Source organism: Clytia hemisphaerica, unplaced genomic scaffold (assembly GCF_902728285.1).
Source record: "Clytia hemisphaerica strain Z4C2 unplaced genomic scaffold, Clytia hemisphaerica genome assembly, whole genome shotgun sequence".
NCBI lineage: Eukaryota > Metazoa > Cnidaria > Hydrozoa > Leptothecata > Clytiidae > Clytia > Clytia hemisphaerica.
In genome coordinates this window covers 344,021-360,644 of record NW_027103555.1, presented here as the reverse complement: position 1 = coordinate 360,644, position 16,624 = coordinate 344,021, and the positions used below count along the sequence as shown (strand labels likewise).

At 34.3% G+C, this 16,624-nt stretch overlaps 1 protein-coding gene across 2 annotated transcripts; it reads left to right on the top strand.

The window, feature by feature from the left end:
- The first annotated feature begins 822 nt into the window (after positions 1-822).
- LOC136800442 (ankyrin repeat domain-containing protein 66-like) lies at positions 823-3,847 on the top strand. Of its 2 annotated transcripts, none has more exons than XM_067057100.1 (3): positions 823-1,219; positions 2,760-2,988; positions 3,604-3,847. In XM_067057100.1, exons 1-3 carry the CDS (start codon positions 1,000-1,002, stop codon positions 3,695-3,697), a joined length of 543 nt encoding a protein of 180 aa, XP_066913201.1. In that variant the 5' UTR covers positions 823-999; the 3' UTR covers positions 3,698-3,847. The 2 variants fall into 2 exon arrangements, with proteins under 2 accessions (XP_066913201.1, XP_066913202.1); XM_067057101.1 differs by lacking the exon at positions 823-1,219 and adding an exon at positions 1,986-2,348.
- Positions 3,848-16,624: the final 12,777 nt, after the last annotated feature.

Sequence of the window (16,624 nt, the reverse complement as noted above, 5' to 3'; positions counted from 1 at the left end):
AAAGTAGTACTTTATTCCATTTTAGTCAAACACAGAAAGAATTTTGTAAAACGGTTGATTTATTATAGAGAAATAGAGATATATATCTCACTTCTGACTTTACGGACCATTTTCTCAAAATAGGTTTCAGGGGGTTTTCGCACACCTTGGCAACGTTTTTTCAGGATTGGAAAGAGCTATGATCATGAAATTTTCAGGAGTTGCTCCGTATATGGTTTGCTATGGAATGAATGGAGTAGATTTTTGAAAAAATCACTTTTCAATTTCAAAACTCGAAAAAACTTAAATTTTCCATTTTTTAGGTTCCAGACCCCCTGGAATGAAATTTTGAAAAAAATTTCCATTCATTCCACAGCTTATCCAATTACTAGCAACCTCCAAAAAAAATTTTTGGAATAGCTTTCATAGATTTTTCTAAAAGGTTGCCATAGTATTTTGATAGTGCATTACCCCCTGGCTGATATTACCCCCGTCTTGGCTATTTTTAGAATTTTTTTTTGATTTTTCACATTCTCTATAGTTATATTACATTTCTGGAAAGTTTCATATAGAAATCTTTTCTGCTTCAAAAGATATGATGAAAAATGTAAAATTTCAATTTTCTCAATCCTTCATGTGACTCCCACCTTAAGGTATTACAGCCTCATATTTTTCAGGCCTCAAAAAGCTCAATATATTCCATGCCAAAAATAGAAGTTTCAATTAATTTTCAATTCGATGCTTAAAAATCCCAATTCGCAACGGTAAATTAATTTGCTCTTCTCTCCGAATTCTCTCCTATTCTGATTTTTAATAGAGAAGTTGCGAAAAAATGACAGACTGCGATTTTGCATATTGTTGAATTCAAGCAAACGATAAAGGACATCTTCTTTGAGTTCGAAATTTTGATTTAAAATATACACGGTAAAATTCAAACGAACAGAACTTTAAAACCACAAACAAAATTCTTCGGTCAAAAGTGGAACATCTACTGTAACAAATAGAAACACATCGGAAGAAATGGTTTTTAACGGTGAAAGAAATGTTTTGAAAAAATATCCATCGCGGAATCCAAACCAATGTACATTTACGTACGAAGATTTTGATGTTCACCACTGTGCCAGTGTGAATGATTCATGGAAGCTTCGAAAGTTGTTTAAGTTTTCCAAACATAAAGATGTGAATTTACAAGACGATGATTTTGGTGGACGATCTGCGCTACATATTGCTTGTCAAAAAGGTAAACTGAATAAAATTTTAACCTTTTTTTTTATAAGCACGGAAAATTTGTTTTACAGCTCCTCAATATAGTTAAATGTAAGCTCAATATAAACCTATTTACTGACGTGCGGATCATTTTGTGTCCAACTGAACCTGATAAAAGAGAGAATCTCAGTCTTTTTTGAGGAAAATGAACATAATATGTATATCTTTGAAAGAATCGGGAGAGTGCTAAATTTGTTGATTTTTACGCCGCACTTGGTATCTAGCAAAGACCGAAGATTGATAAATGTATACTTGAACCCTTTCGCGTCGATGTTGGCAGCTTAACAATGATCACTAAGTTATTGGGTCGGTATAAAGTTGGGTACTGGCTGCGCATCAGCTCGATACAATTCCTTTGTCGAAAATGTCAGGTACCCCCCTTTGTTTACTGCAAACTAGGTTAGTAGTAACAATAGCTTCGTTGAGAATAAGCCTACTTGTTTTGTAACCTTCAAGCTTCAAGAGAATTGATAAGTACAAGTTCTGAATGAAGCATTACTTTAGGTGTACAAACTTTCGCAGAAACACAAGGTCGAAAAATCGCGAAATTTAGCGACAGACTTTTAAATTGAAACCCTCTTTTGTAAAATATTGACTATCGAAGCTTTAAAAATACTTATTTGTAAACTAATATTGGTCAACAAAAATAAGGGTGTAAAACCAGCACTTGTCAAAGGTTTTACACTTAATATGTGACAGTTTTTAAAGTGCTTTTAACAAATTATCGTATCATATGTTTCTTGGTTTTGGTGAAAGATAATAAGAATCAAGAGAAATAATGTTAAAAATGATAAATCTAAAAATCTTAAACTAGTATTATATTTTCTGGTCAGGGAAATTAGAATTTAATCAGTCGTTTGTGATGTTCTTTGGCGGTTTATTACCATGTTAGATTATCAAATCTGATATGGAGCGAAAAATGTCACGACGACCAAGGAGATCTTTTGTCACGATTGACGATACTTCGCTTTATGAAGCTTCGTATTTAGGGAATAGTCATTTACTTGAAAGGCTTGTGGCTTTGAGTTATATCAAAGCACAAATTAGTAAACCTGATGAAGAATGGGGATTTCGAACGGCTTTACATATCGCTGCTTCAAGAGGTATTAACCTTTTAAAGCTTACGGCTATAATGATGAAAAATTCGTAGGTTGAAATGGCGCCAAAAGACAGATTTCACCAAAAAGCACCCCTTTACTATCTTCCGCTGTTAGATTAGCATTTTTTACCTACCTACAAAGAAGAAACATAATCCTAAATTTTCCATAAAACATTCTCCTAAAATTTGCCTCTCCACTTTACCGCTTTACCGCAGTCGACCCACTATGTTACTGCTTCAGCTGCTTGTGACACAAAGACAAAACTTTCCAAACTTAGATATTTACATTTGTCAGCGAAGACGAGAATTTGAAAAAAGGAGAGGAGCATGTTCCAATAAAGAGAAAACTTAAGGCTGTCTCATATTCAGTTAACCAGACACAGTTTTAAATGCATACCTCTGCTCTCTGTTGAAGGTCATATCGAATGTTGTGAGATCCTTCTTGAAAATGGTGCGGACCCAACATTACGTATGTATGACGGATGGACACCAGCCCATTGCGCCGCCGAAATTGGTAACATTGAGGTTTTGAAACTCTTGATCAGATATTCAGGTACTGTGGTAGCGAAAGATGATGCTGGTGCAACTCCAAGACACATAGCAAAAACCTATGGACATAAGGACTGTGCAACCTTTCTGAAAGCGTAAGTTGATTTTATACCACAATACAACAAAGCATGCTAACAGACTCAAATCAAAAGTTTAGTTTAGCTAATGTATCTTATCATCGAAAGATTATCAGGGTATTTAAAAATTTCACGTATAATTTTCTAAAAAGACTATAAGTGAAACTAGCAAGGCAGCTGGCATCCACTAACGGATTCGTGCTCCTTATAGGTGTAATACTACCTGGGGTTTTGTAGAGGTCTGCGATTCAGACTAGGATGAAACAGAAGACTGAAAAGCCGAAATTTCTTACATAAGAACAAATCATTTTTCCCGGGGGGGGGGGGGGTACTAGGGCAAGATGGGTTACGGGGATGCTCCGCTGGTCAGGGTACCTTTTTTGACCTCCACGAGTCCCAGGTAGGGTCGCAAAAACACCAAAATAGAAAAATCAGTCCCCCGTAGGGTGCCTATTTTTGGAAAATTTGGGGAAAAAGTAGAAAATTTGAGAAAATTTTGGAATTTCAGTCCCATTCAGGGTCACTTTTTTCGCAAATTTCGAGTCCCACGTAGGGTCCATTTTTCGAACGTCAGCGGAGCACCCCCGTCGGTCGACAAGGGTAGTACCCCCCCCGGGTCATTTTTTCTTTCAGAGTTGAGGAGCATCCATCACAGAAGCAAGAAATTATTCGAGACCGAATACAAAATGCAGCACGAAGAACGTTACTCAAAATACAAAAGGAATAACACACTGTGTTTGGCTGAGAAGTTGTGTTAAAAAAATTTAACCATCGATACTTTAAAGAGATTTGTAAATATATTTATAACTTTTAATAATTAGTGGGAAAAATTATTAAAATTTTTAGTTCGTAAAAAATACAAAGTAAATTAAAATAATTAATATCTGTAAGTTTGTAAATTGTCTGATTGTTGTTTTTCAAATATTTAAAAAATCAAAATAATCTGAAAATTTTACAAAAGCTATGTGCTTTATCAAAATTTTGTTTGTTAAAAAAAATACCAGAATATAGAATTTAGCTATAGTTCGTGGTGAATATTTTAAGTGAACCTCTTTAACCTCTGAATCTCCTCTACATTTGAAAGATAAAAAAAAATAAATTGAAGCAAAAGGGCTAGATTGCAGAAAAAGGGAGTGTCTCTGGGGGTGTCAAAAAGGAGAAAATAAGCTTTGAACCGCGAGAGAAGATGCTATGCTTTTGGAATCGCTCGGGAAATCTTAATTTTCATCAAAATTAATTTTTTTTGAAATGGAATATGCATGATGCAGTGTCATATATATTATACAGTGTGTCCGGAAAGAAACGGTGCAGATTTTAAAGTAAAATCCTAAAAACTTATCTCTCAGCTGTTCAAAATTTCCTAAATAAGATGGAATTAACTCAACAGTTTGGTATTCAAGAAAGTAAGCTTCGTCACTGACGCAAAAGGCATTTTAAGACGCCTTGGGAATCGTCAATCATCCTCTTTTGACGAAAAGATCAGTCAAAGTTAAAGTTCTCAAGGAATAGAATAGAGGAACCTACTTTTAAAATTTTGAGACCTGTACTAACGCCGAAGAATGCAATCAATCCCTTCTTAGAATGAAAAATGTATTCCTCAGAGGGAGAGAGTTATATCGGATCGCCCAAAGTTACCTTCATTTTATTTTTTATTTTTTTATCCACGGATCGCTGATAGTCACCTTTCCGGGGGTTTTGTTGCTTGGAATTGATTAACTAACAGTTAGGTAGGGTCAGGGTTGCTAGTAACGGCTTGTCACTGTGCCGGGTGCATACTCGGCGCCTTGGGCCCCGCAGGGTTGCTAGTAACGGCTCGAATTTCAGTCAGGTTTAAAAAAGGGGTACTTTTACCCATATTATAGTAACATTACCCCTGTCTTTTGCCAGTTCGGTATAATATGTTATGAATTGCGTGATTTTGCTGTGCGTCGATTGCTCAACGGATAAGGCATTGGTTTCCGAATCTGAAGGTCTTTCTTTGCGATGGTGGTTCGAACCCCGCACGGTGCGATGATGTGGTTGGTCAAAATATGATACAGGTATGTAAACTTAGTCAGAATTGAGAAACTAAGTCTCAGAAACTCAGACAGTCAGAAAAGAGAAAGACAGGATCAGAGATAAGAAAATAAAATAAAAACATGAAGGTAACTTTTGGCGATCAGATATAACTTCTTCCTCCTCCGAGGAGGCTATTAAATAAAAACTCTCATAGCGTTAAAAAGAAGGACCAAAATCCAGATTCCCTGAAATACAACTATACAAAGAAAAAACTTCAATCTCAAGCTTCATCCACCAACAAACTGAAAAACAATTCAGATTTTCGACAGCGAGATCTACAAAAGCACCTGTATCATCTACCTCCTGGAATGCAGTAAATGTCATATCAGATATAGAGATACGTAAGCTCGAAAAACATGACGAAGTTTGTTTCACACTGGCTTTCCAGGGGGGGGGTCGGTAGTAAAATCTCAGACATAATGACGTTTACTACGGTGGTGGTGTGACGATGAATCGAAAAAAAAATTTACTACCTGGGTAGTTAAAACTGGTAAAATTAGCAAATTTTAGCTATTTTTGTAATTCTTTTAATTTTTTAGATGATTTTTCTGAAAAAGTTTTTATACCTTGAAAAAATTTTCTGTTGGAAAGTTGATTGCTGCAAACAAAAAATTCTCAAAATTTTTTGTCAATATAAAAAAGAATTTAATTCTAAGGGCAAAACATTATTTTTTGCACTAAGTGAAAAATGTGTCACAGAATTAATCATTCTTGCTCCGGCCTAGGAGCCTTAAATTCTCTCTCGTCCGACGACGCTCAAGACATTTTTTGTTTGTTTATCTAATCCGATAATCTATTCCGATTTAATAAAAACGGATTACCCGATTCAAATAATACTGTGATTTGATTGGCCGAAAGTATTTAAGAAAAAGATGGCTGCCGAAAGTTGACTAGTTGACTGTGTAGCAAATACTGGCAAATCTCAGTGAAAAATTGATCATTTTCATCATTATTCATGATGTTTTGGACATGATTTATGAGAATTTTGATGCATACTGGCTCTCTAACAATGTGGAAAGACTTTGGAGAAATTTTTGCCATGAATCGTCAGCTGATCGAGTGCTTAAAAAATCTTGCATATGGCTAACCATAAGATTCTGTTGGTAATTTGACAATGAAACTTTCAAACACACATCTGACACATCCATTGGAATTTAAAACAGAATACTAAAATTACTACATTACAGTGAAAATTTGAAAACGATCTGAGTAGTTTTTGTGGTGTTATGTTTATGTCTGAAAATGATCCTGTTTTGTATTCATCATTATTATTGTTGACTGGCGACCGTTCCTTTTGATTCTTCAAACCCGACACATATTTTTTACAAACATATCACTATGAGAATTCAATAAAGAATACTAAAACACAATTCCTGTGTAAATTTGAACAAGAATGGAGAAATTTTCACAGTTTTATGGCTGAAAATGATCGTTTTTGGACTTTGTCGTAATTTCATCGCGGCTGGCGACTGTTCCTTTTGATTTTTCAAACCCGACACAGATTTTTCACAAACATATCACTATGAGAATTCAGTAAAGGATACTAAAACACAATTCCTTTTTAAATTTGAACAAAATTGGAGAAATTTTCACAGTGTTATGGCTGAAAATGATCGTTTTTGGACTTTGTCGTAATTTCATTGCGGCTGGCGACCGTTCCTTTTGATTTTTCAGACCCGACACAGATTTTTTACAAACATATCGCTATGAGAATTTAGTAAAGGATACGAAAACACAATTCCTTTTTAAATTTGAACAAGATTGGAGAAATTGTCACAGTGTTATGGCTGAAATGATCGTTTTTGGACTTTGTCGTAATTTCATCGCGGCTTACGACCGTTACTTTTGATTTTTCAAACCCGACACAGATTTTTTACAAACATATCACTATGAGAATTCAGTAAAGTATACTAAAACACAATTCCTGTGTAAATTTGAACAAGATCGGAGAAATTTTCACAGTGTTATAACTGAAAATTATTTTTTGGACTTTGTCATACTTTAATCGTAGAAATTTTAGCGAGACTTATTTTAGCGTATATTTTAGTCTAGCAAGCTAGACGACTAATTCATACATAGTAGAAATAAAGCAAAAAGTAATGAATGGAACAATTTTAGTCGTCTAGAAACCTTTGTGCACTAACTCCAAACAAAAGAAAAGTGTCAATATTTGCAATTATAATTTTTTCCCGCTCAAAATAATTCTTGAGAAATACATGTGTGTGGATTTGTGTATTGAAAGTTTTTCATTTGAGTTGATTTTGTTTTGAGAGTTTGTTTATTGCTTGATAAATTGTTTTTCTCGCTACGCAAGTTTCTGCGTAGCTAGCCCCTGTATCTATAAGGCTGGAACACCGGATTCTTCCAGTCGTTTATACAAACTAAATCCCGTTTTATTATTATTAGTATTGGTATTATTAGTATTACACGCATTATAAACGACTCCAGTCTACGTATATTTAAATAGTTAAATTTTAGCGATCTGGCGATTTGGTGTGTTTTAGCGAGATTTATTTTAGCGAAAATAGGGAGAACTCGCTAAAACGCTAAAATTAGTCTCGCTAAAATTTCTATGAATAAAGTAATTTCATTGGCTGGGGCGACCATTCCTTTTGAAGATTTTTCAAACAGGAAACAGGTTTTTTCCAAATATACCACTATTTATAACATACACACTATTGTGCCATTTTATTTGGTTTATCCTACTCTTCCAAGTATTATCCCAACAGAAAAACTAATGCTTAGCTCAAAGTCGTGGCCTCTAATTTAGGCTATTTTTCTCCCAAAAATTTTATCCGGACAATCAAATCAACGGCGCATCATGGCTTCGCTATTGGCAAGTTTAGAAAAAAATTAATTTACAGTATAAGAACTTGGAAATATTCACTTCTAAATGTTCATCTCCTTTAGCTCCAATTTTGAACTTTTTAGTCGAGGATGAGTGGGTGGGGGTGGGGTTGGTTCTTTAGGCAAGAAAGTGCATGTGTAATCACTTAGAAGAGCTAAACTTCCAGCTGGTTTATTTATTTGTTAAGATTATTTGTCATACTCGCTCTGCAATAGAATTATTACTTTGCTTTCTGATCTGTTCCGATTAGTAGTTTGTGGGCTACATTCTAACACAACTACTGTAACTCAACAAGCTCATCTTTCACATCTTTTAATCTCTTAAGCCGGAGCTTCCAGCGCAGCTGGTTTATTTAGCTTTTTTTGTAAAATCAGTCCCAAAAGCAACCAAAAAAATAGGTGGTATCCATGACAAATTGTCCCAAAAACTCCTACTACCAGGGTAGTAAAATACCTCTTCCAAGAGTCTGGGTGGTGGTATGTAAAAATTAGTAAAAACCCTTTTACTACTCATATATGTCTGAGATTTTACTATCGACCCCCCCCTTGGTCACACACACAAAAACAATCCTTTCTTTCATGTAAAGATAACTCTAGCTCTTTAAAGATAAATTCTAATGAAGCAACTTCCACAAATGCAAAATTTGGCTAAAACTTTTTCTTTTAAAACATCTTGAAGTCTTTCATTCTAAGGATTACAATTTCGCATCACTGTGTAAAAAATCAGGAAAAACTAAAAAAGGAATTTTCAGGCACTTTTTGGCCCAAATTTGCCCCAAACAAATTCTTTCTCGAAAATCGGGCTCTATCAGATTTCAAACAATACCATTTTACATCGTTGTACAAAAAATCAGAAAAGAATACCAGGTCAATCGCGAGAAATGCTTATTTTCCCTAAGAATGACAAAAGGGAATTTCCCCAAATGAGAAAATCCGGTTTTTACGGTCAAAGAAAATATATATATTTTATGTAAAAGTCTAAAAAACCCAATTTTTAGGCAGATTTTGGCCCAAATTTGCCCAAAAATCATCACTATGCAAAAAAATCAGAAAACAATTGCAGGCCAATCCCGAGAAAAGCTGGTAACAGACAAACGAACGAACGAACAAATGTTAAATTCTCTAAATTAAAGGACCTCCGGGGGTAGGTCCTAAAAGATGATACTACAGAGAAAACACATCAGGATTAGCAAGGAATTATAAGAGACACTGGATAAATGACTCATAAAACGGTGGAGAGCGACCATAGTATTTCCTTTGCTTCAGGAAACAATTGATGTTCTAGCTTTATCCGCAAAGAGCAACTGTCATAGGCGGCTCGAATGTATCTGATTTTTTCAAATGTTTATCAATCTCATTTAAAAAAAATGTTCTCTAGCGTTTTCTTTTCGTACTTTTGCAAGGAAAAATCTTTGAAAGTAAGGCTAGAATACCAAGCCGGATTTATTTGTGAAATCTAATTCGAGAAAAACCTCATTAGACAAAAACAAGTGATACTTTTAAGGACCTACCTGGTTATGCATTTAACACATATATAATTGATATCTGCATGAGCATGACCGTTAAACAATCATTCAGAACACAATAGTGACGATCTATTAAAATTAGTCGTTTGTTTCTATAAAAAAAAAAACGCTTAGAAACTTAAATTTCATGCTCTTGAAATATTCTTTCATATTCAAGACTAAAATTGAGTAATTTGGCTAAGAACATTGATGTATGCTTATTAATAGTGATTCTTATAGATAAAGATGCGTATTTTGAGCTGAAAGATTCCTTTTTTTACAAAAACCTGCTTGAGCCATCTTTTATCTACTTTCATGCTGAAAATCAGAAAAAAACTATAATCCAATATTTCACAAAGTCCAAGAAACCCTTTTTTTAGCCGTTTTTTGCCCCCAATTTTTTTTTCTCGAAAATCGGGCTCCGTCACATTCGAGGGTTTATAGTTATGCATCTTTGTGCAAAAAATCATAAAGAATGAAAGAGCAAATCTCGAGAAAAGCTAATACCTAAGTAATTGACGATGTGCTTATAAATAAATATCGAATTTGGCCAGTTTTTCTATAAAAACACGCAAAGCAACCAAAATTTCATGTCTAAACACACATATTCTTCAAAAGTAAGCGCCCTCATGAGCAAACGAAACATCTATCTCATAAAAAAATTGAGTAATTTGACTAAGAACATTGATGTATGCTTATTAATGGTGATTCTTATAGATGAACATGCGTTTTTTGAGCCAACAAATTTTTTTTGCAAAAATCATCTCGAGCCATCTTTGATCTATGATGGTATCCTACTTTCATGCAAAAAAATCAGAAAAAAATTAGTTTAAACTAGTAGTAACACTAATGATATTTATTTCATTTAAATTGAAAATATATGACATGTTAATGGCAGAAATTTGTAGGGTGAGATAGATTAAGAGTAAGAGTGTTTTGATGATGAGCCAATTCCACCCCATTGCAAAATGAGATTGACGACGCGATCGAGACTCCCAAAAAGATGACCCTTTTCGAATCATCGAACGTCATCCCACTGATTCAGAAGATCTCCGAAGAGATTTCCAAGAAACGAGAGCAGAAAATGAAACAATCAACAATCAAATCATCAAAGACTTTTTTTTGAAAAATTATGAATTTAGTATTTCATTATTCTAACTCGAAAATACCAAAAATTGTTCCAAAGTAAATCTAGGAAAGACGTTTTTCATCGAATTAGGTCAAAAATACGAAAACTCATTTAAAGTCTGTTCACGATAAGTGTGCACTCTTTTTTCTTTCACCTATAACTTTTGAAGGAATTCTTCAATCTTTATAAATTTGGTATCGTTGGAGAGATATTTGTGAGTGGAACAATTTGAAATATAAGTCTTTAAAAAAATTCTGAAAACGAAGATGAAAATGAAAAAGAAAATGAAGATCTTGTAGAAAAGTGCTATAACTTTCATTTTCACTGAAGAGATTCTTTGATCTTAGGAGGTCACCACTGTGAAGAAATTTCACTAAAATATTTATTCAATATAAAGTTATGATACAAAGTTAATAAGAGATTGACCCAAAAAAACAGCAGAAAACAGCGTTTGCTTTTGTTTGCCTTTTTTGTTTGCTTTTTGTGCCTCCTTTTCATGCACATTTAGGTTGGGTCCGGTTTAGGTCTGGACATTAGGCCAGGGGGGGTACAGCCGCAGGGTACTAACCCATAGCCGGGTGGTGGTGTCTAATTTGGAAATTCAAAAAAGTTAGTACCCGGTACTAATTTTGGGGTGGGGGTGGGTATATCTCCAATTTTAAGTTAGTACCCGGTACCAATTTTAGGGTGGGGTGGGTATCATTTCAATTTTTCTTCAAGTACTCAGGCCCTGAATATGGTACATTTGCTTAATTTTTTGTCTTCAAATTTCAGGATTTTGACGAGAAAGATTTCCTTGTTATGGCTTACAGTATCTGACAGTATTGAAAAGTCCCCCCTTCCAATTGAAGGTACTTTCCCTGCTTATCAAGTATGTAGGGAAGTTTGGAGGTTGTTAGTTTCAATAGTTTTCAGAAAAAAGAACTGTTATGTTTCTATCAATAAAGAATTATTTTATTCAAATTCATGGGTACTTTCCCTACTTTCTAAGAGGAGGATTTTATGACCACTAAGTTATACAAATATTGAAATAGCTAATGTAAAGAAAGCTATTGTTCAAAATCAGTATTGTTTTAATTAGTGAGAAGGATAGTTCGTCTTTGATATCTCAAGTTAGAACGAGGTATATGTTTGTCATTGCCTTCTGATGAAAAGAATTACAAGCTGTTGCATCCAAAGTGATACAATCTGTCTTTTAAACAATAAAATTCTTATCCAAACTGATGATTCTTACAGCCTGGGCTAGTTTATTTTAGTTTATTACAGTTTATATTATACCCTATAGCTTATTTGTGTTTATATTTGTTTGTTTGTCTGATTGTTTGTCTGTTTATGACAATTAAGACGGAGGCAGGTCAACTAAGCAAAGCCAACCAGAACCAACAATGCAACTATTTTCTATTTCAACTTCTTTCATAAGATTGACACAGTTTTGAATAATTTGAATAAATTACCAATCTATTGAAGAAAAAATAAGGAAATTCATCCAATCCAAGCTTTCATACTATTCTTCAATTTTTATCAACTTGATTTTTACTTCTTCTGATAGATATATACTTTTATTGCCGTTATTACAGCTATATAATATTTTACTTTTGCCAAGGAATTTCCTTGTTTTACCTTTGTAATCAAAAGTTGTGTTCGATTTAAAGAACTTTTAAGAGGATCTGAGTTAAAAACATGGTATATACAAGTCATAACAACAAAGAGCTGCTTTTGCTGGCTTTTGAAAGATTGGGACCATGCTTAATGCCTGGCAAGTTTTAAGGGTGGTGTCTCCTATTTTCCTTGGTAATTTTAAAGCTGGTACCCGGTACTAAAAAGGGGGTGGGGTCCCTTTTTCCTTAAAAAAAAGTAAGTACCCGGTACTAAAAGGGGGGTGGGGGTCCCTTTTTCCTTAAGAAAAAGTAAGTACCCGGTACTAAAAAGGGGGTGGTGGTACCTAAGACAATTTTTCTTAAAAATCAGGTTAGTACCCTATGGGTTAGTACCCTGCGGCTGTACCCCCCCTGATTAGGCTAGGTCATTTTTCGGCATGTTTTTTTGTTAGTCAAATTTAAGTTCATTTAATGCATTCAATTATTGTCAATATTCACTCAATTAGTCATATATTCAATTATCCAAAAAACATCAATTACTTTTGTCAATTTTCTAAGATAAATTTCTCTTGTTTATTTTCTAATTGTAATTTTTCAATCAATCTTTCAGTTTGAACATAATCAACCAGTTCCAAACGGAAGCTGACTCCAATCCTTGTTCAAATTCCCCAACAGTTAAAAAGTGCAATCTCCAAAAAAAGCTCGCATGATAAAGTGGTTAAATGCTCTCATGACACTGACGGTTTTGGCTTCATTACCGTCACTAAGAAGTTTCCTGATTTGAGAAAGTTCATCAAGGACCCTAAGGTAAGTGCCTTGGGTAATGTGGGGGTTACTGTTGATCGTAAGTTGAGCCCAGAAGAGGTGGTAGGATTGCGGTCGATGTTGCGCTTGTTTAAGGGCTCTGACCATAGTGAATTTTTCATAATTGCCGTGTTTAAAATGTGTTTTCTGACTGATGTAACCAACAAAACTATGGCATGTTATACATTTTTTGTTAGACAAACTATTCCTGAATCTGAAAATTCAAAAATTGCATTGAAAAAATTTGATGAAGAAGAAAATGAAGACTTTTGCAAGGAAGAGTATTTCAACTTTGAAGAGCTTAGTTTCGGCGAAGAAAAAACATTTTGGAAAATTTTTCGCAGTACATGGTGTATCTTTTACCGAACAATAAAACTTTTTGCGGAAAATTTTTGTAAATGCTTCTTTGTCTCGAAATCTTCAAAATAGTGGTTTTTCAATTTTTCATCTGAATTTTGCTTAAAAAAACAGTCATAACTTTTGACACATCTTTTTAGAAAAATTTTCCGCAAAATTTAAAATAGTTCAATTCTTTGCGGACAGTGTAAAGAAATTTTGAAACAAAAAAGTTAATTACCCATTAAAACTAAGCACTTTTTGTAAAAGAGGGTGATGCAACATATTATTAACATCTTTTTAAAGTTCATGACGTAATTTTTGCAATTAAATTCTTAATTACTCTTAAGGGATTCGATTAAAAAGCAATTTATAAAGGAATTTCTTTGTTAAAAGTGTTAAGGAACCTGAAATATAACTTTTATGTTCAAATACCAAAATCAATTTTTGGACTATGGTCAGAGCCCTTAACTCAACCTTTCGTTCATTACGAACCATCTTATCAAACCACGGCTACGAAATCCTTCCATCTGAGAGATCTATGTGGCTTGTACAGTCTGTTATGCTCTCTTATGTTAAAGACGCAAAGTCTTACGTTGAAGTTGAAACTATGCGCCTTCTGGGTAAGAAAGAGGCTTATTGGCCAGCTAGAGTTCTCAGATATGGGGAGCTAGTAAACTTCATTACTTCCATTGTGAGGAACATAAGAGTGAAGAAAGACCTAATATCTTACGAAGATAGTGCTGAAAATGTAGTTGGGGGGGGTGCTCTTGGGGGGGGGGGGGGGGCAAAGAGGGCGAGCGAATGAAACTGCATTTTGAGGTAATCTTCGATGATCAAGTTCTTTCAGTTCACGATGTTCACATGTTTGCATTTTATCTTGCATCGGGTTGTTTGGGGAATTCGTCCATAGTACTTAAGCCATTTCAAGATGTATTGAGAGAGTTGCAGGATGAAGACTTTCGTCTCAGACTCAGGGTTTGAGCTGATGGGGGTTGAAGAGTCGTACCGTGTTAAGTTGATTCGATTCTGCTCGATTTCAGAAAAGCTTTCGACAAGGTTGACCATTCAAAGCTTTGCCACAAACTTGAGCACTACAGCACCTGACCCCGAGAATGTAGGTGAAATTTGAATCACACCTGAAAGATGTAGATTTGCATTTTACAAGATATTGAATATTTTCAACGAAATTTTGAACTTCCAAAATCCTTTCCCAGGGGTTAGTTTCATTACTTTTGATAGATAGACCAATTTTTTTGGTCCTGAAGTTGACTCCCATTTTTGTTATCGCCCCCAGAATGTAGGTTTGGTTTTATGGCTTTAAATCTAGTAATAGTAAAATCTTGATATTTTTTCAATTGGATTAATTCTAACACAAATCTTAGAAATGTTTTAGCGAAAAAAATATTCTAAAAGCATTTTGTTATTCGGAAAATTGATTTTTTACTTTTTAACCCCCAGAATGTAGGTGAAAAGTCGTTGTTGAGAATGGATTTCGGTATTCATCGGAAATTATTGTTCTCTAAGTGAAATTCATACTTTCAACAACAAAAAGACAAAGATCATGCTCCTATCGACTTCCAGAATGGGTAAGCTGCACGATCTCGCTAACCCAACCCATCCGACCTTCCATATTCATCACACAAATCAATTGGTCGAAAGAGTTACCCAGAGTTACCGTATATAAACTGCTTGGGTTCAGTTCGACGAAATTTGAACTGGGAGGGTCATGTTAACAACTTTGTCAATCTATATGCAAAGCTATAGTTCTTCGATACCTTCGTTGCACTCATCGTATCGCTTACGTAACAACTCGCAGAAGCACTTTGTTACGAGATCAACTATTGTTGCTCGTTATTTCTGGAACCTTCCGCAATATCAATTCAAAACTTGAAAGCTTCTATGTCGAATCGCATCCTTTGTAACGCTAAAGTATTCAACAACTGAGGACGTAATAAACCTTGGCTGGTTACCAATGCAACAGCGGGTTGAATTCGAACTCTTAAAACTTGCCACAAGTCGATTCATCTGGAGATTTCCCATCATACCTAAGGGATTCCATCTGAGAGCTGCTGGGTGACCAACACGTATGTTGAAGAGATTGATTCTAATTTGTATGTAATGTATCTGAAAACTTTATTGGTAAGGCAAGTCGCCTTTTGAATGATCTCCCAAAGCTATTCGGGAAGAGGTGTTCTATTAATTTCGCATTCTTAAAAAAATATTTATTAGATGTTAGTCTTGCAATATATATTTGCAACATTAGTTTATGACACTCGACAATTCGACATTTCAAACATCACTCTACTACTAGTAAGACTTCTATCAACAACAATTCAATATCCCACAATTCTCCACCAAGCTGCAATTTACTTCGAGTTTTGTCTATTTTCTTTCAAGTCGCTAGTCTCCCCAAGTTTGTCGATAAGAAAAAATTTTTATTTTCTATATTCAATTTGAATTATTATATTTCTAGTACTTCATGTTTTACCATTTTTTCAAGCAATCGAGTTTTTTTTTTTTACCTTAAATAGCCGAGCACGATCTGCTTCTGTTTTCACAAGCTTATTTCAAGCATCAATCTCACATCAACAACACTACTTGCTCTTCTTTTTGTTCCGCAAATAGTTATTGTTTAAGATAAATTTGTTTTTTTTTTTTTTAATTGATTTTAATTTATTTCATATTTCCTCAATCCAATTCTAATGAATACTGTCTGATAACTATCTTAGTCTCCACAATTTAATTCTCCGAGTTCTAAGCCTTGCCTGCAGAGTTTATATCTTTTAAGTGAATAGGCCTCACTGAGATATATAGCTCGTATTTCAACTTGCCCATAGGGCAGTTGTACAATTTTATCCAAGGCGTTCAATTTATAATTTGGATCTCATTCAGCGAATCAACTTTTGGTCGTACGTATATTTTTGCAATTGAAAGTTATATATATTTCTTTTTTTTTACATAATAATTTATTTATTTATTTAGTTTACTTATTATAAATAGGACGAATAGCCATTGAGATATATGGAAGTGCCTGAAATACAATTAATAAAAAAAAATAAAAATAATAATAATAAAAAAAATAAACGCTGACAAAAAATTAACAAATATATTAATTTCATCGTCTACAAAAGGAGAAATAAAAGAAGGACGAAAGAGAGACAAGAAAGTTGTTTTTATTTGTAGGTTGAAATTTGTGTTGAATATGTTGAATAATTAACAACACCCTGCCTCACAGCCCCNCTTTCTTGTTTGCCTTTTTTGCCTTTTTTGTTTGCCTTTGTGCCTTTCTGTTTGCTTTTTGTGCTCCTTTTCATGCCATTTAGGTTGGGTCCGTTTAGGTCTAGACATTAGGCTAGGTCATTTTTAGGCATTTT